At 33.1% G+C, this 26040-nt stretch overlaps 1 protein-coding gene across 1 annotated transcript in view; it reads right to left on the bottom strand.

The window, feature by feature from the left end:
* Positions 1–10066: 10066 nt before the first annotated feature.
* LOC144252107 (cysteine-rich secretory protein LCCL domain-containing 1-like) overlaps positions 10067–26040 on the bottom strand; it is a 42491-nt gene continuing 26517 nt past the window's right edge. Inside the window, 9 exon segments of the mRNA XM_077794661.1 lie at positions 10067–10118; positions 12632–12768; positions 16925–17000; positions 22423–22495; positions 22593–22636; positions 24690–24820; positions 25033–25100; positions 25209–25268; positions 25451–25591. Coding sequence (XP_077650787.1) covers positions 10067–10118; positions 12632–12768; positions 16925–17000; positions 22423–22495; positions 22593–22636; positions 24690–24820; positions 25033–25100; positions 25209–25268; positions 25451–25591 — 782 coding nt within the window.

Raw genomic sequence — 26040 nt, 5'->3', positions numbered from 1 at the left:
CAAGTGAACAGGGAAATGATAATGGGAGGGAGCTGGAGAGTAATGGGAAGAAGACTCAGCAAATTATTATGTATATGTATGGATATAGTGAGTGAATTCCACTATTATGTATAATTCTAATACACCAGTAAAAACTTCTTAAAAATATCAAAATATGCTTGACAATTTAAAACAAACATAATTGTGTATTGTGAAATTTACAATAAGTTAGAGTTAAATTTATGTGACAAATAGTATAAAAATGTGAAAGGAAAAATGGGAGTACTTTACTGTGTTTTATATTTAAGTAGAATCATACTTTGTAGAATAACTGTGATAATTTTAAAGATGCATATTGTAAACACTAAAGAAAACACTAAAAAAATTAAAACAAAGAGAACCTGAAAAGGAGTGAGCAATGGAGATAAAATGGAATATTAAAAATATTCAACTAACCCAAAAGAAGACAAAGAAGAAGTAAAATAAGATTGCAAGTAAAATAAAATCAAAAGCTGGAAGGTTGAAACCTGACCATATGAATATGTACATATATAATAAACAAAAAATATATATATTTAATATATATGACCTAAATATCTAATTAAACTAAAGAAATTGTCAGACTTATTTTAAAAAGAAAATGCCCTATTCTATGCACCTATTAAATATATTAAGTAGAGAGATTGAAGGTAAGTCTATAATAATACATTCTCACTGTACACCTATTTGAATGGCTAATACCAACACATGCTGGTGAGGATGATAAGTAAATCTCAGACGTTGCTGGAGGAAATTCAAGACACTTTGGAAAACTCTTTGGAATATTTAAAAATGGTCAGATATACAATGTAATTTTCAAGGCAATCCCTATAAAGCTTTATTTATAATTACCAAAATGTGAAAACAATTTAATGTCCTTCAGCTGGTGATGAATAAATACACTGCAGTACAGCCACATAATGGAATAGTGCTCAGCAGAAAAACTTAATGAGCCATGGAAGAAGGGCTCAATATGGAAGACTCTCATATTGGTTATGCTAAGTGAAATTAGCCAGAATCAAAAAATTACATTGGTTCTACTTATATGAAATTCTGGAAAAGGCAGAACAATAGTGACAATGATTTCAGGAACTGATAGTGGAAGACAGGTCTGACTTCATCAATGTAGCATCAGACAAATTTGACAATGTAGCATCAGACAAATTTGACAATGTAGCATCATTACAAAGTTCTGTAATTGAGTTATTTGCTAAATGACTATATGTATTTGCCAAAAGTAAGAGAATAGTACACTAAATATTATGCAATATATATAATAAAATGCATGAAAATTAGGTCTCAAAGATTAGTAACTGGATGGATGAAAATCTGTTCCAAGAACAATCATAAAAAACCTGGAATGACAAATAAGCTAGTCTTTAGAATAAAATTATTACCAAATATTTTATAGAGATTATAAGTTGGAATAATAATATTTCATACACATTGGATTTAATAAAACATTATTCAAATGAACTTGATCTTTTTTTCATTTTATTAATGTAACTATTAGAAATTTTAAGATGATATATGTGACTCACATTAAATGTTTATCACATAGTTCTGGAGTCATGTGTCCAGACTTTTTTAAACACGAATATCATGGTAATTCAATGGGAAAGGACAGTTTTTTCAACAAATGGTACTCGGAAAACTGGATATTTATATGGAAATATAAATAAATAAGTAAGTAAATAAATAAATAAACAAACAAATAAATAAAGTTTTCACTCTTACCTCACATATCCACAAAAATTAAATCAATAAGATCATAGAATTTGATCAATCCCTGTTATCAAAACTAGAAGAGACCACTGGAGAAAATACTTGTACTCTTATGTAAGCAAAGAATTCTTAAAGATGACACAAGAAGCATAATCTACAGAACAAAAAAAATGACATATTGGTTTTTATCAGAATTTAAAACTTTTGCACTAACTGGAAGTAAATATTTGAACTATATGTATTAGACACAGTCCTTCTAGCAATGATATATATTTATTTTTATTATAACTCAATAATAAAAAGACAACCAACATAATTGGGAAATAGGCAAAAAATATGAACAAATACTTAAGCAAAGTGTACAAATGGCACATGAAAAGAAGCTTAACACTCCATTCATCAAATAAACACAAAATAAAACCAGAATAAGATGTCATTACACACGTATAGAAAATGTAAAATTAACAGGTGAAAAATACCAAGTTTACCAAACATGTGGATCAACTGAACGTTTCCTCACTGTGGAAATGTCAAATGTCACAACCACTTTGAAAACTAATTCAGAAAAATGTTTTAATTTAGTCATACATTTACCATATTACTCAGAAATTCTACTTATTTACCCAAAAGAAATGAAGATATATGGCCAGGCACAGTGGTGCATGCCTGTAATCCCAGTGGCTCTGGAGGCTGAGGCAGAAGGATCACGAGTTTAAAGCCAGCTTCAGCAAAAAGTGAGGCCCTGTCTCTAAATAAAATTTTAAAAAAATAGGGATGGGGATGTGGCTCAGTGGTTGAGTGCCCCTGAGTTCAATCCCTGCTATCAAAAAATTTTAAAAAATGAAGATATATTTGAAGACTTGGACATGTAGATTCATGCACCTTTATTCCTATTAGCCAAAATTTAGAATGATTTTAATGCCTGTAAATAGGGTGAGTGAATAGGCAATTTGTTGTATATTTATACAATGAAATAAATACAAGGCATTGAAAAAGAGGAGAAAATTACTTATAAATGTAACTGCATAAATAAATCACAGAAACATGCAAAACAAAAGATAACAGCACAAGATAGTATATATCATATCACTAAATTTATATGATAAATTTAATCAGTAGTGGAAAAAAGGATAACAGTCATTGCTGAATCTGAGGGCATTTGGGGATTGACAGGGACCAAGTGCCAAGGAATTTGGGGGAGTTTGTGGAAATGTTTATCTTGATTATAATGGTTGTATATATGAATATATAAATGGTTGTATATATGAATGTATATATTTGTCATCACTCAGGTAACGGTTTAAATTGTGTTTGCCAAAATTAATCTGTGTAAGTCCTAATTACCAGTACTTCAGAATGTGACCTCACAGATTAACTAGTTAAGATGAGGTCCCATTGGAGTAAGGTAGGTCTCTAATCCAATATGATTGATATCCTTATAAAAAAGAAATTTTGAACAGACCCACACACAAGGAGAATCCTCTGTGAAAATACAGGTTAAGTTACAAGCCAAGGAATGCACAAACTTTCCTGCAACCCAGCAGAAGACAGGGGAGAGGCATGGGACAGATCACACATGCAATCAGAGGGAGCATGCCCTACCAACACCTTGGTCTTAGAAGTTTAGACTCCAGAACCATGAGACGGTAAATGTCTACTGTTTAAGCCATTCCATCCGTGGTGCTTTGTTCTAGTAGCCCTAGGAAACTAATACAACCCATCAAAATGTAGCACACATTATTTGTGTCTAAATTGTACCTTAATAAATTTGATTTAAAATAATTGAATATATTTCATAAAATAATTCTGAAAGAAAATCCATGTAACCTCTGAGAATACAATCTCCTTCTGTGCCCCTATGTGTGTATGTGTGTGTGTATGTAATATCATTTAATTAGTGTTCAGCAAGTGCCAGGCAATTTCATCTATGTTCTTTAATTTCTCATATCAATGTTGTGAGGAATTTATCATTCCAGCATTATATGTAAACAAACTATACTGGAGAAGTTTGATAAAATGTCTCAATAATATGGCATTATCTGATTAGAAAAAGGCAAAACTGTTACAAAAATACATTTCTCGCTAGAAATTCTGTGCTATATCATGCCTTACCCTTAATTTTACATGATTACTGATAGTATCAATGTGCTTGGATGACTACTTATATTGCATATTTTTATCTTGAAGTAGAAATTTTTCTATTCCAACTTCCACAGCTACCCTTAAGATTCTGACTTTTAGTCCCCATCACGATGTATAAGCTTGTCTTCATTCTCAGTCCTTAAAGTAGCTGAGTCTTTCCTCCTCTGATTTTCAAAGTCTAATATTGTTTTTGTCCTCGGATATTTTTATATACTATCCTGTTCTTGTTTACTTGTGTACTGTCCTCTAACCTCCCCTTTGCGGATATTAATAATACTGTTAGAGGAATTTTTACCTAAAACACTGGTTTCCTCTGATATCATTTGACATTATGCTCATTTATCTGTGCCTTTCTCTGATGACCCTTTTAGTTTTTATGTTAATGTTTGAAGAAATTGATTCATGAACATAGGAATCTCTTGTTATCAGTGGTGGCCTGACCTAAGATTCCCTTATGCACCTGGTGACATGTTGGTTGGTTGGCCTCTTTTGCTGTTATGTGGGCAGGGTTAGGGTCAGAGAGTAAAGAATGAAGTCCAGCTGCCAGCAACTGGATGTTAGAAAGGAGATTCTGTGGTCACTTTAGTCTGTGACACTACCATAGATTCACAAACTAACCCCTCACCTCAGTGTCAGTCTTCTCTGCTGTGGGTGCTGAGCCCAGTCTCCTTGTGCTCTGAATTAATCACCAGTATAATTCCAGCTGCCATCCATATTCAGGACATTCTTGCTTTTATGAGCACATTTGTGTTTCTCTTTATTTTCCCTTTTATGAACTGGGGGAGGGGTATTCAGTCTGTTTCCTCGGGAAAGTAGCCCAATGATTCAAAATCTGTGGAACACAAACTTCAGCTTTCTTTGATGTTTCTTGAACCAATATTCTTTTTATCTTTGTTATAGTCCACTTGTAAAGAAAGCTATTATCTCTATTCCTCTTCTACAGACCTTCCTACATCTACCAAATTCCTGGAATAGCCAAGGATTATAAAATGTTCTATGTTTCTAACCCTGGCATGGGAGGAACTCTTGAGTTCATTCACAGTCCCAGCAGAAAAATCTTGTGAGGGTGATCCAATAGAGGAGAGAGGACATTGCGCTTAGAGAATGGAGATGTGAATTACTTTTCTCAAACTGGAGACACAATTTTGCTTAACCTTTGAGAATCTGCATTCTAACATTTAAGAATGGAAATACAATCTTGTCTCTTGAGTTTAAAAATCAACATGAAGTGTATAGTGGTTTCTCTAACACATAGTTGGTGCTCAATACATGTCATCACTTCTCCCTGCTCATAAAATCATCCACAACCCACGGCTGACAGACGTTATAATTACTTGAGAGTCAAACTCTTTAGGTTCCCAGAGTATTAAAACACTTTATTGTAAAGTGATAGAGAATTCTAAGATTGATTTCTTTATAGAATGTGTTCATTACTTTTCCTTCTGTGCACAAACTTTGAATACCTGAGTGCCTTTTGAGTGTATTGATACCTGTCACTTCATATTACTTATTCAATCTAGGCATCTCTTTGAGCTCCAATAGTGCATTTTAATCCTAGAGAGGTTCTATCCAGGCTTTTCTGTTCCCCCACTTTGGTCCTGACTCATATAGCACATTATTTGTTCTATGCCTTCAAAACATACTGACCTTTTTTTTGTTGTTGTTGTTGTTGCTGCTATTCCTGCAATATGGTATTTCCTTCCTTCTTTCTTGTTGGTGTGATTATAATTAATATGTCTAATTAATATGTCTCCCTCACTAGATTCTGGTTTCCTGAAGACATTTTTGCTTACAGGCATGCATATCTACATTGATCAACAGTCCACAGCACATTGTAGAAATTCAATATTTTTCTTGAATGAATGAAGCCCCAAAGCAGAAAGCTTCAGGAGAGGCTATTTGTATTTGTTTTTTGTTTTTGTTTTCCTTATATTGTTCCTAGGCATGCTGTTTTCACATAGCTTTTAAAAAATTCTTTTTATGTTTAACCCTCAGGACTCAATCAGTTTGGATTTTAGCAACCTGATTGTTATTAGCAACCTGATATTTTAAATCAGTTCTTGCCTTTTAAATATAAATCCTGGATTTCTAATTCATTTTCTGTGCATGTGTCTTTTTAAATTGAGCTTTTCAGTTAATCTTGTGTGAGCCTTCTGCTTTTCATATTCATGAACATAGTCATAAACATAATTGACAACAATTATGGTTTTAATTAGAAAATAGTTTTTAGCAATCATGGAAATATTAGTTTCCAAAACTTAATGGTCTAGTGCAAGGATGTTTAGTTATTAGCATTGTTTTCTACACTGATTATTTTGTGCAACATACATAAGAATTGGAGGATAAGAATAAATAAAGAATGTTTAATTGCAAAGTGGTAATTGCAGTTCTAAGGAGAGTGCCTGCCTTTTTAATCTCAAACTGATATAATTTAGCCTTAATTCCAACAAATAAATGAAAGAGAATCAGATTATTTCATTCAACTATAAATAACATTTCTCCTAAATGTTATGGTGCCAGGGTGAAGATATCACCTCATACAAGTTTGTTTGTTTGTTTTTCTTTTTAAATCAACTTAAACAATGTAATTCTTTGTGAAATAAATAAACTCCAAATCTGAAGATTGGTATGTTTGTGAAAATGATAGCATGTTTCTTTGCTTAGTTCATAATATTATTTAGAAGAGTTGAAATTTCTTTTAAAAACATTTTTGAACTACTAAAGAGATTTCAAAATAGAATATTGAATGGAAAGTAGACACTAATATGAAAATTAACTAATGGATTAGGAGAGAAATTTATTTTTGTATTTTTCTCATTTGCTTGAAATTTAGGAATTATTTTTAATAGATGAAGACACTAACGCAATTAACATGTGTTCTGTTAAAAATTGAAAGCTAAAATAATGATGCTGATACTATTCTATAAGTATTGACCTGTTTTAAATCCACATAAAGAATGTCTATCATCTCCATGAGCTATAATACTTTACATTAATGTTGACCTTCTACTATGATAATATGCAAAAAAAATATTCACTTATGTAATCCACAATCAAATTAGGAATCCTTGTAATATTCATTCAACAATATAGACTCGGTAATTGCAGAGTGCAATAAGTGCAAACTCATTCAGCTAATTGTACTCTCAGGTAGAGAGAGATAAGAATATTATCATTCTCAAAGACTTACTGTCAAGTTTAAAGAACTAGATATAACACAAGCTAATTTAATAATTAATAGGGTCAAATTAAAAAGGCATGATATTGGAAGCATTGAATTATTACCAAAAGAATTAAAGAAAAATTCCTAGAAGATTTCACACTTACTGAAGTGTCAAAGGATGAATAGTATAGTATGATAGGTACATAGTTTTTCAAGGTAAATAATAACAAAATAATGATAAAAATGAACACTGACCATATATTATTTGTGTAAAGTTCTTCTTAGTACATTACACATAATGTCACAATTGATTCTGAGAGCACTCTCTCTGAGAGGTTATATATCCATTTTTCAGGTGTGGTAACAGAAGAATAGAAAGTTTAATAACCCACCCAAGTCCATAGCCTTGTGTAGAAGACAGACAATATAAATGTGACCATGTAAGTTCTTAAATGCTTTTATAATGGAGTTTGGTTTTCTTAAACAATGGAAACTCAGGAAAGGGAAAGATTGATGAAAAAATAAACATGCATTGAAAGGAAATGAGAGGGACCAAACAAAGGGGCTCCAGTGAGTGACAGTGCATGATGGAGCTCTAACTAGGGACAAATTCAAGAAACTGTGTAACTAACAAAATTGATGGGAAGTCCCTACTGTGGGATAACAAGTGAGAAACAGAAGAATAAATTCATAACACACTATTTTAAAAGGTGGTAAAGCATGTATGTTTTAGAAAAAGTGCTCCCACAAAATCTGCTTTAAGTTTTGAATTTTTAATGTCTAAATCAAGAACTTTTGGCTATCTATATTTTGAACTGGCAATCTGCCTGTTGATTCTCCAATAAGAAATTTTGGCTCATTCACAAATTTGCCTTTCTGTGGTCATATGATTCTCTTTTTTTCTTTTTAATTATCCAGCTTGCTTGCTATCCTTGACCCCTGCATATAAATGATCTCCCATTTATCTGCACCTAAACACTGCTCAATTACTCTCTAAAAATTCTTTAGGTATTTATTGTCTTGCCAAATCTTTCATAATTTCAGTCACTGCATATCTTTTGAGCTCTTTTCTTCTACTTTAAGAATACATTTCTCTCATTTTATTCAAATTTTTTTTCTTGTGATTATACTTCTAAAATGACATGACTGTAGCCAGGCCTGGTGGCGCACACCTGTAATTCTAGTAGCTAGGGAGGCTGAGAGCCAGGACTGTGAGTTCAAAGCCAATATCAACAACTTAGTGAGGCCTTAAGCAACTCAGTAAGACCCTGTCTCTAAATAAATAAAAATATAAAAAAAAGAACTAAGGATGTGGCTCAATGGTTAAATGTCTCTGGGTTCAATCACTGATACCAAAAAAAAAAAAAAAGTGTTTTCTCCTCCACATTTTAAATATACCTAAGTAATTACACTGACTTTGCAACCTTCTATTATTATGTTTATTTATACTAATACCAAAGTTATGGTTTGGATATGAGTTTCCCCAAAAAAAAACTTCTGTTAATGCAGAAAAAAGTATTCAGAGGTCAAATGATTAGATTATGGGAGTGTGACCTAATCAGTTCATCCTAGTTTGAATGGACTGAATAGGTGGCAACTTGTACACAGGAAAGAATGTGTCTGGAGGAGGTGGGTCACTGGAAGGGCACATCTTCCCCTCCCCCTCACTTTTTGCTTCCAGAATGAGCCATGAGCAGAGCAGCTCTCCTCCACTGGGCCCTTCCCCCATGATGTACTGCCGTGGGCCCAGAGCAACAGAGAACTCTATGAAATGAGACCTCTGCAACTGTGAGCCCCAAATAAACTTTTCCTCCTCTAAGCTGTTGTTGTCAGGTATTTTGGTCACAGTGAGGCAAAAACTAACTAAAATAGTTAATAACTCGAATTTAGACAACTTCTACCAATTGTGCTCATTAATTGCAATAGTACTTCTAAATCAAAGCATGCACCATACAAACAGAACTGAAAACAATACTTTGAAACATTATTAATTTTAATATGTTTATAGGAAATGCACAAATTCACCAGCAGAAAAAATATCAAAAGTAACATTTTACAGATTTTTTTAGTCTCAACGCACAAAACATCTTTCATAGAAACAAATATATCACCACTATTGGTACTATAATATGACAACATTTATACATAAGGCCATTTGCCACTATGAAGATCAGTAGCAATGATGATGCAATACATTAGTTCATCTTTGTTAAATGTTTTGCTATTATACTTCCTGGCCTGCATGAGTATTTGCCACGATATAAAAGACAATGTTGTGACCTCAATTTAAACATTGCACAGGAAGCTATAGCTACCCATGCTTAACCTATATTTATGACATGATCACTAGAAATGTTTTCATACCACTACTTTTACCTTATTCCATTTACTATTAAAGCCATTCCCAAGAAACCAAACATTTTAATAGATTCATCTGAATATTAAAGAATTATTTTAAACAAAATAGCGAGTGTAATAACATGATTTACTATTCTATATTCCTAAACTTAACAAAAGAAAAAAAAACTGTTCAGGTATTCAATGGAAAACAAACTTGAGATTTAGTGCAGGTAACAATAGCTGAGGAAAATGTGATAAAAAGATTTCTTTTCATTTTAGAGTTGATTATTTTTAAATGCACCAGATAATTTTCTGAGGACCATTCACATTCAATGTTGAGATTTGTTTTATTAGTGGCATATACAAAGCACCATATAATATAACATATATAATGTAGAACAATCATGACTATGTAATTAACTGTAGAAATAACTGCTAAGAAAATATAGCAATATTTAACACAGGATTTCTAAAACCATTACATATTCATTACTTTTTTCAAAGTTAATGTCCCATGTTTTATTTTATAGATTTTGTCTATCAATTTTTATGCAGTTGGCACTTTTGGGGGGCTGAAAATAGTTGCTATCTTCTGTACAGTAATGTTACAGTTTTATACAAACTTCAGAAATATGACATTTGAAATAGTCTTTATGATACCCTTCCAAGTGTTCCATTTCACACAACAGCAAATACTCTGAATGCCTTTCCTCCTGGAGGATTCTGTAAACTGCAGAAATGAAAAAAATATTGATGTCATCTCTAAACATAATCCTTCTAATAAATCATGCTGTCTTATGACAGTTATATGAATCCAGATGATTAACTTTCTAAGGCCACTATAATTTGTAGCTATTGGAATGTGTGAGTGAGGATGACATAATTCTTTAAATTTTGGTTGTACGCTAGACTGAAAGTTCATTAAAGAAATTGAAGATGTGCAATCGGAGTAATAGTAGTCTCTAGAAAATGTCACAAAGTCTGTATCAAGTTTTCATATTTTATTTCCTTTGATTCTAATAAAACAGAGATAGGCACTCATCACTCCACTTTTTTGAGGTAATGCGGAGACTCAGTTTACAATTGATTTTTATAGACAAAAGTTAACTCCAAGTCAAAAAGATGTCTGATACTTAAGCAATATTGTGGAGTACTAGGTCAGTATCATTTCTGACAGAATTTAAATTATATTGCTATTGCATAGATTAATTCTTCATAACATCCACATTCTCAAGGAAAATATTAGCAGGAAAATTTAATGGTGAAATCTGAAAACATTCAAAAATTTCTTCATCAAAATGGGAAAACACACACACACACACACACATACCACAAAGCATGCAGTGTCATTTTGGAGGTACTTTTAAAACAGAGTTAAAAGTAATGAGAACCATAAATTCTACTCTTTATTAAATTGTTTATTTTTTATTTGGCATCAATGATTAAACTACATTTTGCTTAAATTTCTAGAAATTAAAACATACTGATAAGATCATTAATCATTATTTCATCTTTCAACTAGAAGCTTTTAAAGTTTTTGCTTTTTTACATAGTTCTATTGGCTTAATAATTTTAAAAGATTTTAAAGGCAATAAATGATCAATACAATGAATGCTAAGAAAGAGATAAAGTGTAAGTGCTTTCATGTATTTCTTTATATATATGTAATAAAAGGAAGAATTTTAGGAGTTCTTTTAATTTTTTTTAATATTTATTTTTTAGTTTTCAGCAGGCACAACATCTTTGTTTGTATGTGGTGCTGAGGATTGAACCTGGGCCGCCTGCATGCCAGGCGAGTGCGCTACTGCTTGAGCCACATCTCCAGCCCTGGAAGAGAATTTTAAAGTGAGAAAAATGATGCAGAAACCACAAATGTGCATACACACACAAAATATATGGATGGACACGCATGCACCAAGTTTTTCACACAAGCAAATGCTCAAGTTCAAGGTTTATCTCTGAGCCCATAGCCTTAGTGTGGAGTCTGAGTTCAGGGATTATTAAGCTATGTGACCTTGGGCACGTCAATTATTTAACCAACTTGGAACAACAGTTAACATGTGTATACATCAGAGTTTACAGAACTGAATAGACATTATGGGGCTTTTGGTGAAGTTGAGAGAAAATACTTAGAGTATGGTAGTGCCTAGTGTCTGGAATATTCATATCAGATACTCCAAAATTATTATTCTCAATTTTGTTAGAATGCCATTTTATAGCTTCAAGATGAATTTAAGAAATATAAGCAGTGAATGGAATCATATCACTCAGGTTAGCTTATAATGGAAATATCAGATTCCATAGACTCAAGAATTCACTTTGCATATCATATCTGATTCTCGAGGCCAGGAGGCAAGTTATTGAGAAATCCCCCTCTCAATAATGGCCTCTTGATATGATCTCATCTGAATATAGATACTAAATGCAGATTTGTCTTTTTATGAGGCTGATACCCAGAAAGTTATGTGAAAGACAATCTAGATATCCTGCATGGCATATCCTGTGGTGTTCTTTAGAGTAACTAGTTGATATACGAATCCTCCATTGGTAATTTTGGAAATCCCAGGAAACATCTAAAAGTTAGGGATTTTATTCTGTGTCTATACAAATAAGTGGGACATAACATTACTTCCAAAGTACCAATAATTTCAAGAAATCATTGAGGGTTCATTTATCTTATTATTTATTAACACATGATTAGGTGAGCCACATGAATTTTTCTCAAATCCCCAGGTATATATAACACTAATGAGCTAAATACCATGAGAGGACCTGAAAGAGTTCGTTTACAACATACAAGGCATCCAAGTTCCAGTGCAAAAGAGAATTTGGTTCTAGGGAAAATCAGACTCATTATTTTTGTCAAATACTTTGTCAGATAACTGGATTAGAGAAATATTCAGTGCCTTGTTCATCGAGAAAGAATTAAGTATAAAACCTAATCTAGAAAATCCAAAAGAGGTTGAAAGAAATTTCCTAATTATAAGAGCAATTAACAAAAGAATGGTTCTGACTTGTAATCAGATTTTCATGTTGATTTTTATAAGCCTGCAGGAGACAGGCACCTCTGGTACTGCAGATTCTCCCACCCCTGGAAAACCAGTCGTTACACAAGTATGTAAAGGAAACACCCAAGCTGGGTCGCCTAATGAAATCATGTGCAAGTGGGTCTGCTGTGAAGCAACCATACATCACAAGGTAGGTACATGAAAACAATTGCACACACTACACATACACATACACACATGCTTGTTTTTACCTTTCTGAGAAGAAAAAGAAGCCGTGTAAGTCTTCCTTTTGTCCACAGGCATAACATCAACATAACCACCATGATTTCGAACCACTCCAGCATGTACTGCTGCTCCGCAGATACTGGACAGCTGAGGAGGCAAGGAGAAAAACGCACCACTATTAGGAAAATACTGCGGAACTTGCACAGCCTATTCTTCTACTTCTGACATCTGTCTATGCAGCCATTTAGGAGTTCCTGGACAATGTTTGGCATATAAAGGAATGTTTCAAAAGGCACAAAGTCAAAGCCAATCCTGAGAAAGTCTGAAGGAAGATCTTGAGGGTGGCTTCCATGGTAACACCCTTCCACCATCTAATCTACAAACACTAGTGCTGTACAAAAAACAGGCTTTTATAGTCAAAGCAATAAAAAAGCAAGTTAGGTCCTTTTATCTCCTCAGGGTCCTATGTGTCATTATTAAATTTTACCCTTTGCTGATGCATACTGAAATCAGTCTGCTGAAATGTTCATAGGTTGGATTATCTGTGCCTCATTCATGTTCCCTTTTGACTTCCATATAACCTTAGTTTTATATCTCTATGGTCCATTTGCCAAAATATGGGCATATATTAAATGGGGATTTTTTTCCTATTACATAATAAAATTCTATGCAGAAATGTTTTGCCCTACAGAATAACACAAAGTGACCAGATTACAGATTACACTGTTATATTGTGTGCATTTACAAATATGTAGCAATGAATTCCACTATTATGTGTAATTATAATGCACTAATAAAAATATTTGTGACAAAAAAGAAAAAAATATAGCTTCTACTTAGATTTGCAACGGTTATTATTACTCTGGTTTGAAGCACCTGACATGAGTATTAGAAAAATGACTTTGTTTACAATGTACCAGTTACATAATCTGAATTTAATACAATTTCTATGAAGGAGAAAATTACTGTTTCAAGTCTAATACTTTCAAAATTTTTAAATGAATCCTAAAAGTCAAATAATTTCTTTTGGCCTATCACAGTCTTTCCTAGATTTTACTATTGGCTTTAAGCCAAATGTTCTACCAAAATTTGTCGATAGCTGAGTGCAGCCTAAGGAAATCCCATAACAGGAAATGCCTGAACTGTTTCAGTATAGAGCCACCCACCTCAAATCCCCATGGGTCTTTCCCAGTCTCATTGGCATGTTCTGTTCTTACCTCTCTGCACATGTGGGTGACTGAATATGCTTTTTTAAACTTCACATAAGCGTGTATATCTTACATGACCTTGCTTTCTCGCTGTGCTCTGAACTCTGTGCCATCAGTCAGTATTTATTAGCTCAAAGAGCCTTAAGCCAGGCTGTTTAATCCTTCTCAGGCTTTTCCTATCTCACCAAAATACCACACATCTAAAACCTTGTGTCCAGACTCTAAGGAGGCATTTTATTGACCATATGAAAGGCCCACACTGAATTCATAATCGTATCCAAATACAGTTCATAACACATGGAAATAGAAACAGTTCTGTACACATATTTTTGCTCTTCTGTTAAAAGGGTAATATCAGCATTTTTTCCCCCAAGGCAACAAAAGTGCTTAGATGATAACATTCACTAAATCCAAACACTTTTACTATGTTTTGAGACTATTGTTTAGCTTACAGCTCTGCAGTCAGCAGGCATTCCAGCTGAGTTCAAAAGTCAGAAGTTTTTTTTTTTTTTTCATATCCATACTTTGTAAGAATATATTATTTGAAAGAAATAAGAATTTTCTCCATGCATATAGTGGAATTTTGTAATGAATGTGAAATTAACAATCTGTAATAAACTACCAATAAAAATTCAAGGCAGTAAAATGTGCACGTTCTAACTCTACAGTGTAAAGTAGGAGAGGGCGGAGAGAAAGAGAAAGCCAGAGGGAGGCAATTTGGTTGACTAATGCTCATCTTTCCATATCAACCTTATTTAAAGGGATTATATATATTGTAGGAGCTGGGAACCCTGGAAATTATTGGTTTAATCTGACTCTGCACTCCCCATGTGACTGTAATTTTTATATTGCCAACTTACTCCCTAAAGAACCAAATAATGATACATATTATCTACCCACTTTACTGAGATAGGAAGATAAAATGATATCAGGATACAAGATCTAACAAACTCTAATTCTAGAAAATGGTGGCTTCAAGGTATAGAATTGAATGGACAATTCTGAAAGACTTTTTTACAGGCATGACTAAAATTAAAAGTTCTGATGCTTAATGGGAAAATCGGAAGAAACAATGCTTCTGGAAGTCTCTGAAGAGTCCAGATAGACACATTCCTACACATTCATTAGTTGTTTTCAGCAAATATTTATGTGTAAGATATTTGCTTAGAGTCGGATGACACTGTGTGCTCTAGGTTCTGTCAGAGCAGAAACAAGCATAACTTGGCAGATATCAAAGAAGTGATGTAGAAATGATGGACAGCACAGCTGCTGCCCTTGAGGAACTCACAAACTAATAAGACAGACAGGGTAACCAACAGGATACCTAACAAAATAGGTAAAGTGGTAAAGGCAACACAATAGGAGATGAAAGCAGGATGAATTCATGATTGAATTAGGAGGGCCAGCAAGGTACCTCACAGAGAAAGTAGCAATAATTTGGAATATAAGAAACAGCCATGAATTTGACAGAAAAATTTCAAAAAGGGTGTATTTCAAAGAGATAAGAATATAAACACAAATGTGAGGGCTAGCAAATTCCAGGTATCTGTAGGAAATTTAAGCAGCTGACAGTAATAATGCAAATTGCAAATCTAAAGCTTGTAATGCTTAGAATGGGAGAATAATTTCAAAGCTGAATTTGGGAAAACCTTGGACTCAAATGAATGTTTCAAAAGAGACAAGGTGGTAATATGCATATTTCAGGCTTCTTTACACAATCAGATTCTTGTAGTATTCTATTGAATAAGTACATTCTTACTTTGGATTGTGTAGAGGGGAGTGAGAGGAGGGGTGGGGGTGTTGGCAATGCAAAAGACAGTAGAATGAGATGGATACTATTACCCTATATACATGCATAACTACACTATTGGTGTGACCCTATACTCTGTACAGCCAGAAGAATGAAAAGTTGTGCTCCATTTGTGTACAATGTGTCAAAATGCATTCTACTATCATGTATAACTAATTAGAGCAAACTAAAAAATCAAAACAAGAAGATTCTTAAATTTGTTTTTGTAACTCTTTGGCTTAGAAATCTGTGATGGTTTCTACATGTCTACAGCATGAAATCTAAACTCATCAGCATGACTTTCAGCGTCTTCACCTATACATTCCCAGAGCAGATTCCTCTCTCTCTTTCAGACTAATTTGGCTGTGGCCTTTCTTAGCTCCAATTTTCAAGGTATGGCTACGAGCAACACATTTAATCCATGTATTTGTAGATATCATGCAAACCACCCAGAATGTTCCATAATCTCCTCTACCAACCAACACTTTAAACCTTGCTCAAAGTACATTTATCCATAAGGAAACCATCATAGTTAATATTCATTGTTCAACCCTCTTAAGTCATCTACTTACAGCATACATGCAATTAGTTTCCTTTTGCACTTTAGGGAATGATCTGATTTGTATTCTAAGCTACTTCTCAAATAGATCTTTTTAAATTTTTCAACTAAGTTTATTAAGGAATAATTTACATAGAATAAAATTTACCAATTCAACCTTTTCTAAAAAGGCATACAGTTCAGTGACTTTGTCAAACATATAGTCATGTAACCACTAGAATACTTTCTATGCATTTAGCAAATTCTATATGTTTAGCAAATCCGTAACCATCCAATTTATACTTCAGATGTGGATGAATTAAAAGGAAGAAAAAATAAAAATGCATTTTCCTTCCCAATAATGCCTCCAAGGTTATTCCTTTAAGTGCCTGATATAAAATACATGAAAAAGATATATGCTAGGGAGTGATATGGGCCAAATCATATTGTCATATTGTGTGTATGTAGGAATATGTAACAACAAATCCAATCGTTATGTATAACTATAATGCAATAACAAAAACTGTGGTGAAAAGACATACTGGAAAGATATAAATAACAACTTATGCAAAATAAACTATTTTACACTCATATTTGCACATGAATATACTCATTTTTCAGTGATATTATTGAGTAACTGTTCCAAGAGTAAGTCTCTGGGTAAAGAAACTTTTCTTATTCTCTACATAAAGGCACATATATACATTTAAATACATGTATATATTTTTATATAAGCATGAATATTGAGATCTGTATTAATTAAGATACATCAGAGTAAATTCGAGATCCAATTACACGAGCATAATGTGGATTTGCCTGCATACAGTTACGAGGACAATATACTCTGAAAAAAAAAAACAACATGTAATGTAAGTGGTTTACTTCAGTCATTCTTATTAATAAGAACATAGGCATTCATACACAGAACCAAACTCAACATTGTAAACCCTATTATTTTTTTCTCTCCTGAAGTAGGTCAATTGTACAAGCAGGCAATCGGCACAATTGCTTCTGTTTATTTTATCCACATCTAAGTTTCAGCACAAATGTGAGATCTTAAATTTAGTCAGGAAGACATTTAACTTGGGGATTCAAAGCAGAAGAAAATATCAAAAGCACCTCTATGCAGTGGGGAATCTGCTACTCACTGTGTCTGTAGAAAAATGTAGTCAACAGACAACTAGGAAAATCTGAGTCACTGTCATAACATCTCATAGTTCCTTTTCTGTTTACATATTTTGTCTTATATTCAATTCATGGCTTTAATTATCATTTACAAACACCTGATTTCCAAATTTGTATCTGCAGTTGGGACTTCTTTTATTCAAAAATTATAGTTGGGTGAGATGGCACAAGCCTATAATCCCAGAGGCTCAGTAGGCTGAGTCAAGTTCAATGCCAGCCTCAGCAAAAGCAAGGCTCTCTCTCTATATATATATATCTCCTGCCATTTATTCAACCCTCCTGTTAGTTTGAGGTCTAATTAATATCTCAAATTTATTTTGTATGAATAAAAATTCCTAATCTCTACTCCCCAAATCTATTTCTTTGTAGGATTCCCATCACAATACATGGTATTTTCATTATTATAGGAGTCTCAGCCAAAACCTTTATTCTACCCATGGTCCCTTTCTTTATCTCACACCTTACATTCAACCCAGCCATTTCTATTGGCTACACCTTAGGATATATCTAAGATCAGAGATCCCTAAGCATATCAAGCTCAGTGACTCTGGATTCTATCATCTACTGTCAAATTGACCGCAACAGGCTCTCCAGGGATGATCTTGTTCATTACTGGTTCTCTCCAATCTATATCCATATGTATAAGTCCAAACACATCATTTCTCTGCTTCAAATACTCCAGGGGCTTTCCATTTCATTCAAAGAAATGACAAGATGCTTAGAATGTCCAATAAGCCCTGCATATTCAGTACACCATTAACTTTCTGAGCTAAACACTCCTCTTTTTCTTCCTCACTCTGCCCCAGTCATGATGGTTTGACATGATATTTCTTAAACACAATGTGATTCTGCCTTGGGACATTGGGACATAATCATATTCTTCTTTGCATAAAAAGTTCTTTCCCCAGATATCCTATTTCCTGTTATCTGACTGGATTAGTTCATGTAAAACAAATTTCCCAAAACTTTATTTAAATATAAAGTTCAATTATCAGTGTTTAATCAAAAATATTTTCAAATCTACTCCTAGAGTTCAAGAAACTGTCATATAGCACATTTTTAAAGATCAATTGCTCTTCTTAGTTTATTCTCTCCCCCTATCTCATGTACACACATGCACATGCATGCAAGCATACATGCCAACACATATTCATGCACTAAAAGGAAATATAAATCAACATTGGAAAAACTACAATTAAGTTTTACATATTAAATGAGATTCTCAATATAACAACTACATGAAAATCACTGGTGGATGGTGGTATCAATGATTTTCAAAATTTTCATTGAAACTACCTTAACCAATTAAGCAGCTCTTCGTCAGGATAGCTTTTAAAAATAGCTCTAGTTCTTATTTCTAAAATATGCATAACACTGTATACTTTTGACTGTACATATTTCATATTTAAATATCTAAACCAGAACTATTTAAACAATAAGAAATAAATAAATCTGAGTGTTTTATAACTTTGAATTTAAAAACTGACTATTATAAAAGACAGTGTTGCGGGGCACAATGGCACATGCCTGCAATCCCAGTAGCTGTAGGGCTGAGCCAGACTCAGTAACTTATAGAGGCCCTAAGCAACTCAGTGAGACCCTGTCTCTAAGTAAAATATAAAATAGAGCTGGGGATATGGCTCAGTGGTGGAGTGCCCCTAAGCTCAAAGCTGGTAGCCCCATCTCCCCCCCAAAAAATACATTGTCTGGGGTTTTAAAGAACGAAGGGTGTCCCATAGACTGGAAAATGAGCTGACTATATTTGGGAACTGTTGGACATTCACTGCCCTCCCACTGGTTGTAAAACTACCTGCTATGCCCTTAAAGTCATGCTGTGTGAACTCTACCTTACTTATATTTAACACTTGGTTTACAGAAGGCCAAGGTCAATAGCTTTGAGGTGAGTTAATATCTACTTAGTTAATTTCAGGTAAAAGCAGAAAAGACAGGGCAATTTTTTTGCTTATATCCTATATCTATTTTTAACATCTCATTACATTCTACAGAGAAGGTAGGCAGTGATCTAGTAAACATTCCATTATCTATATTTTGCCTGTAAGCCTTGAATTAAAATGCTAACACATTTTAATGACACTTTTACATCTTAAGTATTCAATAACTTTAAAGACGTAATTATTTATAGATAAATGTAAAGCAGGATAAGATTTCTAGTAATACAAATGTGTGTGCACACACGCGTGCATACACACACACACACAAATTCTACAGTTTATTTTAGGTTATTCTGTATCTATGAAACCTCCCAAGGACATGACTATGCAAGCAGTCCTTCATATCCTTCATTAGCTACTTTATTTATATTATCCTTGCCATTGTTCTCCAGGATATACCCTTAAGTGAAATAAAACTCTAAGGCAGATACATCAATCATATAGTTCCCTAAAAGTTATAAACTATTATATCAGTTATACAATTATGACCTAATTTATGAGCTATTAAAAATTTTACATGAGAAAAGATAATCTTGGTTTCACTATTCAATAAAACAAAAAGTTAAAAAGTGTATAAGGAGGTACTTTCCAAACTACATAAGGTAAAAATCATGTATAAATTATTAACTCTATGGTTTTATTATTTGGTGAAAACATAATAAAATTAAAATTTAAAAATTTATATCATTTTCCTTTTTTGGATGCTTCCCTTCCTGGAATAAGACAAGAAGTAGGAAACTCATTAATTAATATTTTACTTGAATGATTTTTCTCTATGGGAAAAATATTTTTATACATACTGTGAGAGAGACAGAATTACCATTTGTTGAGTATTTACTAAAGAAAGACTTTATAGTCTATGCTTCATGGAGATTATGCTTATTATTTATTCCTACTCATTTAGCTGCATGGGCCCTAGCATAGTACTGGCATATGGTGAATAATAAATATTTATAAATGTGGAATTTTGATGCTAAAATTCATCAACTTCACCTATCAATATATCTCTACTTCTCCCTATAAACATGTAATCTGTAAATACAGGACTAGTCTGAAAAAAATCCTGCAAAATTTTCTAAAATTACATAATGACTTAATCAAATCAGTAGGCTTTGTAATAGCATAACTGGTGAAGCTCTAGAAACAGAAGATTATTTTATTATAACAAATTTTTAACATAGCCAGGCAACAAGTAGCACATGCCTATAATCTCACTGGATTGGGAGGTTAACGCAGGAGGATCATGAGTTCAAAGCCATCCTCAGCAAAATTGAGGTGCTCAGCAACTCAGTAGGACCCTGTCTCTAAATAAAATATAAAATAAGGCTGGGGATGTGGCTCAGTGGTCAAGTGCCCCTGAGTTCAACCTCCAGTACCCCAAAAAATAAAAATATTAAAAAAAAATGTTTAACATATAGTTCATTTGTGGTCAGATGGTGAAAAAGTATACAAAGAATTTCATACAGTAAGGGATCCTCAAAGTATTCCATCCATTTTGTAATCTGCTGACTTTAATAAAACACATACGCTGAAGAATCCAGAAGTCTCAAATCAGTATGCACCAAGTTAGCTGACCAAAAACATTACAACAGTATTCTTGCATTAGAGTAGAAATAAAAGGATTTAGTGTTCAAAAGGAAACAGGTTAGATATTCCTGTGCGAAAGAATTGATACCTTAAATCACATCAATAATTGAGAATCTTCCTTCTGACAGATGAAGTATTTGCTTTCCTGTATCAACAACATAGTCTTCTGTTACTTTGTCAACAACAAGCTCATTCTTTAACTGAGATATTACTTCAGTTTTAAAAGGGTTTTCCTAAGTAAATAAATTTTACCATATAATTAGATTCCTTAATTTTTTTGGCGGGGGGGGGGGAGAAGGGGGAGTTAGCAGGAATTGAACTCAGGAATGCTTGACCACTGAGCCACATTCCCCAGCCCTATTTTGTATTTTATTTAGAGATAGAGTCTCACTGAGTTGCTTAGGGCCTCACTTTTGCTGAGGCTAGATTTGAACTCATGATCGTCCTACCTCAACCTCTGTCATCAAACTACCATTATTTCTCTAAATCTCATTATGAGTTTGGGAAGTAGCATGTCTATGATTAAGACAGTATGTGTAGGCACATAGTTTACTTTTCTTCAGTGTTGATGATGGCTTGTGGATGTACTGTTCCTCTAATAGTGTTCATCTTAGCTTGGTTCAGAAAAGTGAAGACTTTTTCTTCATTATTTTATAGTAGATAAATTTCATTATAATTTTTAAGAACATATTAAAAACTAAAAGAAAAGCAGACATAGGCCTTTTGACTTATGAGTTGCAATTAGATTAATCTAATTTAGAAACTGAATAGCAATGCTAAAACTACATCATTTCAGTGTCTATGGAGGAACATTTTATAGAAAGAATGTTTTTGTATCTCAAAATTCATATGCTGAAGTCCAAACCCCATTGTGACTTTGTGATAGGACCTTTATGAAGGGAATTAAGGTTACAACATGACATAAGGGAGGGCCCCTTACCAAATATAAGAATTAGTGACCTTCTAAGAAGAGATACAAGGGAGTAAGCCCTTTCTCCAGCCGCCATGTGAGGACACAAAATACATTATGCTACCTGACAGCTAGGAAGAGTCCCAATAAGTAACCAAATTATACGGCAACTTGATTTTGGACATCCCAAACCTCTAGAACTGTGAGGAAAACATTTTTGTTGTTTATACCATCTGGTCTATGGCATTTTATTATAGTAGCCCAAGCAGACTGATAAAGAACTCTTTTGTAGCAAATATGAACATACAAATCACATGCACCATCCTTGTTGCTAAAGAATAGCAGTAAGTACTCTGGAATTTGGAGAAGACATACTAGGAGGGCCAGGAGTGTGTGAAGTTTGTGAAGTCCTATCACTTTTTACTGCTTAGCAGTTCAAGATCGTATGTATATGATCTTTTTTTTTAGTCAATAAATTCCACTATAATTTGAATCCTAGAGACATAGAATTTCATGTAAAAACAGACTAAAGCCATACACACACACACACACACACACACACACACACACACAAACACAAACATACATATGCACATATACATACCCACATAAGAAAATTTAGAAAACATTACCTTGGGCAATGTGAAGCAGGCTTATGAAATGGAAAGAGCTGTTCCACAGTAGTTTCACAAGTCACAGCCTGAACTGAAGAATAAAAGCACAAAACAATAAGTGACTCTGTTAGAAATGAAAACTCAACACACAGTAATAAGGAAATGAAATTTAAAAAAAAAAGTCTCACCTGTCACTTTAGAGACTGTGAAGGAATTAGCAGACTGATATTTGCTAAAGATAAAAAGACAGTAATATCAATCATTTGCTTTTAGGCATCATCATAAGTGTAACTGCTAGGGCCTTTCAGATCCATGCACACTGTATTTTTAAAATCTTTTTCATTAAAATGTAAGAAGAGATATAAGTATACCTATGTAAGTAGAGATATAAGAATACATCACCTAGGCTAAATCCATACTAGCTTCACTTCTTAACATTAGAGGGTGGTTTCTTTTCATTATTAATCTCAAAAATAGATAAAAACACAAACAATGAACATACTATCTACACATTGGTTTCATATCAAAATTAAAATTCTCAAATACTAATTCCCAGTTTCCATGGAATCCACAGAGATAAACACAAGACAATGTTGTACAAAGCCTACAAATAATATGTCCCTTAAAGGAGTATGCATTAATCAATTTTTATTTATCCTCATATCTAGTGAAGTGTCTACAGCACATGAATGAATCTCGCCTCATTATATGAATTATTAAAAATAGGAATATAAAGTTAGGTACACCATTGTATGTCAAAATTTTAATTGCTTATGCATGTCCAGATTTTGAGATAAATACCTGTTACAGAAGGTAAAGATTTTTGTGATGGTATGTGTGTGTATGTCTGTGGGTGTGTGTGAAAATATATATATATTTGGTACTGAGGATTGAACTCAAGGCCACTCGGCCACTGAGTCACATCCCCAGCCCTATTTTGTATTTTATTTAAAGGCAGGGTCTCACTGAGTTGCTTAGCTCCTCACTTTTGCTGAGGCTGGCTTTGAACTCAAGATCTTCCTGCCTCAGCCTCCCAAGTTGCTGGGATTACAGGTGCACCACCACACCCAGCCATGTGATGGTATTTTTAGCATGGATATGATGTGTTCACCCTCTGAACATGTTAGCTCAGTATTGAAGGTGCAAATCTTAACAATATTTTATTTCAGTTTCAAATTTAATATTTAATATTTATCATCTGCAATGTGACATCCCTCCCAATAACATTATTTGAGTCACAAAGTATATATAACCTATCAAATGTAGTACACTTAATATTTCAAGAGAATTTCTACAATAGACAAGCAAAACTTAAACTTAAGAGAAAATATAAATGTTCTTTAATACAATATGCAGAGCTTGGCTTAATAAAGATAATAACTAGTAATTATTTATTGATGTAATTTATAAAATTTTGCTGAATGAATTAGCTAATAAATATTTCTACAAATATATTTTACTAAAGAGAGTTTTGCAAGTAGCTAAAACCTACATATCAAGCCTCTGAAAAAAAACTGTATACATTAAAGTTCATTCCGCAAATTTTAATAATTTATTTTCTATAACTATGAATTCCAGCTTAACCCTACTACGGAGCTTGGTTAGATTAAATTGTATAGTTACAAAGAAAGGAAATTACATTTGCTAAGAAAAACATTCTTCTGAGGCTCAACAATTCTTCTGAGGTTCAAAAGACACTACACCAAAATATGTCAAATATTATTTCTATTTCCTATAGAAAAATGAACAAAACTGTAGTGTTTTAGAATAAAGTACTTAGTGTATATAACATGAGAAACATTGAAAACAGTAATCAGTGCTTCTTATGGTATTGAATTGTATTTAGACTGACAATGGAAGACAATATAGTATATTATAGACTTAGCCAAATGCTCTTTACCAAGTAATCTGATTTAATTCATTAAAAATTGCTGTTGCATAAAATAAACCATTTTCCTTAAACAGAGCAGAAAGAATATGCAAATTAATTAGTCTTCTCTGGGGTATCACTTGCCATAGCTAAAAATTCATTGCTTTATATTAAACTGTAAATTTACACATTCTTAATGAAACTGTTGAAAATTCAGATCATGCCCTTTATAAGCAAAAAGGTTTCAACTTTGAATTTAGATCCTTTTCCTTCTTCTAATCTATGGACATTAAGTAGCTAAAACACATCTTGAAAATTACCAACTTCTCTCGTCATTAATTAAATGCTTCTACACTTTGCCCTAAAAAAAATGTTTTAGTTCATTTTTACAATTTAAAATCATCTGGGTACTTACCCTATTGTTTGAACACCGTTTCTATTGGATTTGATGAAATAATGTTTTCTTCCTTGTCTGGTGATATCAACCCAACCACCCTCATTGTCTATGATACCATAATGAATTGAAGCTCTACAGATGCTGGATTGCTTGAAGGAAAAAAGAGGAGACACCATGATGTTAAAATATTTAATCTCTGCCTAAGATAAAACTACTTGCTACTAATATGACTTTAAATTAAATAAATATGTCTATGTCTAAGAAAAATATACTTAATATAAGTTGCTATATCCCACATGCAAATCTTTAAAATTATAGGGAAGGATTCTATTTCCATAAAATTAACATTTTTGATACTTACCATTTCATAATGTACACTGCCAATGACTTTAGCTTTACTATCCAAACAGCCAGCAGGACATTCATACCCAAATGAAAGTAATGGAAACAAAATTTAGCTTCTCTGTACATCAGTTTGAAATAAAAAGATTTCTTATATATTGTCAGTTGATTTTGAGAATGATAGTAAGTACTACCTATTACAGGTTGTCCCTTTGCACTGGTCTCGTAATCTTACTTCACAAGAAACAATCTGGGCTAAAAAGGAAAATAAAAGAAATCACCAAAATCATCTAGATAATGTAAAAGCTGCTACATTTGTTATGTATAATACAATGACAAGTTTGGGTTCATTCCCAAATGAACCAAATTAACAAAATCTACATGGCCTGGCCATCTAGGACAAATTTTAAATTCTTATAGTGATGCAGAGGTCTTACACATTTGCTGTGTGCTAATGACCTCATTTCTGTTGCTGTCATCTGATCTTGTCTGGACGTGGGTATCATGAACTTGTGCCTGCTGTCACTCAATTTCATTGGTTTCCTCTTCTCCAGGAGGATAATAGCTATCTGACCCTTCTGTCAGAAAGAAAGAGATATTTGAGAAAAATTAATCCCAGTTTACATGAGCAAAAGTTACTAAATAATGAAATGCCTGTATACAATGTTTAGTATTTAAAACTACAAAAATCAGTACTCTTTTGGCACAGATTTTATCTTAAAGCCATAATATTATGTACTGCACTGAAGTAAATGAAATACACATACAGGACTTTGAGCCCTTGATTCATCTGTGTGAGTATCTGGCTAATATTCAGTGGAGTCATTTCTAAACTCTGCTTGTATTTCAGTATGTTATCAGTGTTTGGTTTTCATAATGACATCAGAAAATATGCATAGTGATTTAATAATGCCAGGTATTAGGAAATGTAAGTTTTGCTTTCCCAAATGAAATCATATTTTTAGAATTTTCAGCAGGATCACATTTAGAATTCTCCCACAAGAAGGACTGATGTGCCTAAAGAAGG

Source organism: Urocitellus parryii, unplaced genomic scaffold (assembly GCF_045843805.1).
Source record: "Urocitellus parryii isolate mUroPar1 unplaced genomic scaffold, mUroPar1.hap1 Scaffold_37, whole genome shotgun sequence".
In the NCBI taxonomy this organism is placed as follows: domain Eukaryota; kingdom Metazoa; phylum Chordata; class Mammalia; order Rodentia; family Sciuridae; genus Urocitellus; species Urocitellus parryii.
The sequence above is the reverse complement of the archived record's forward strand: the minus strand, read 5'-3'. Positions and strand labels throughout refer to the sequence as shown.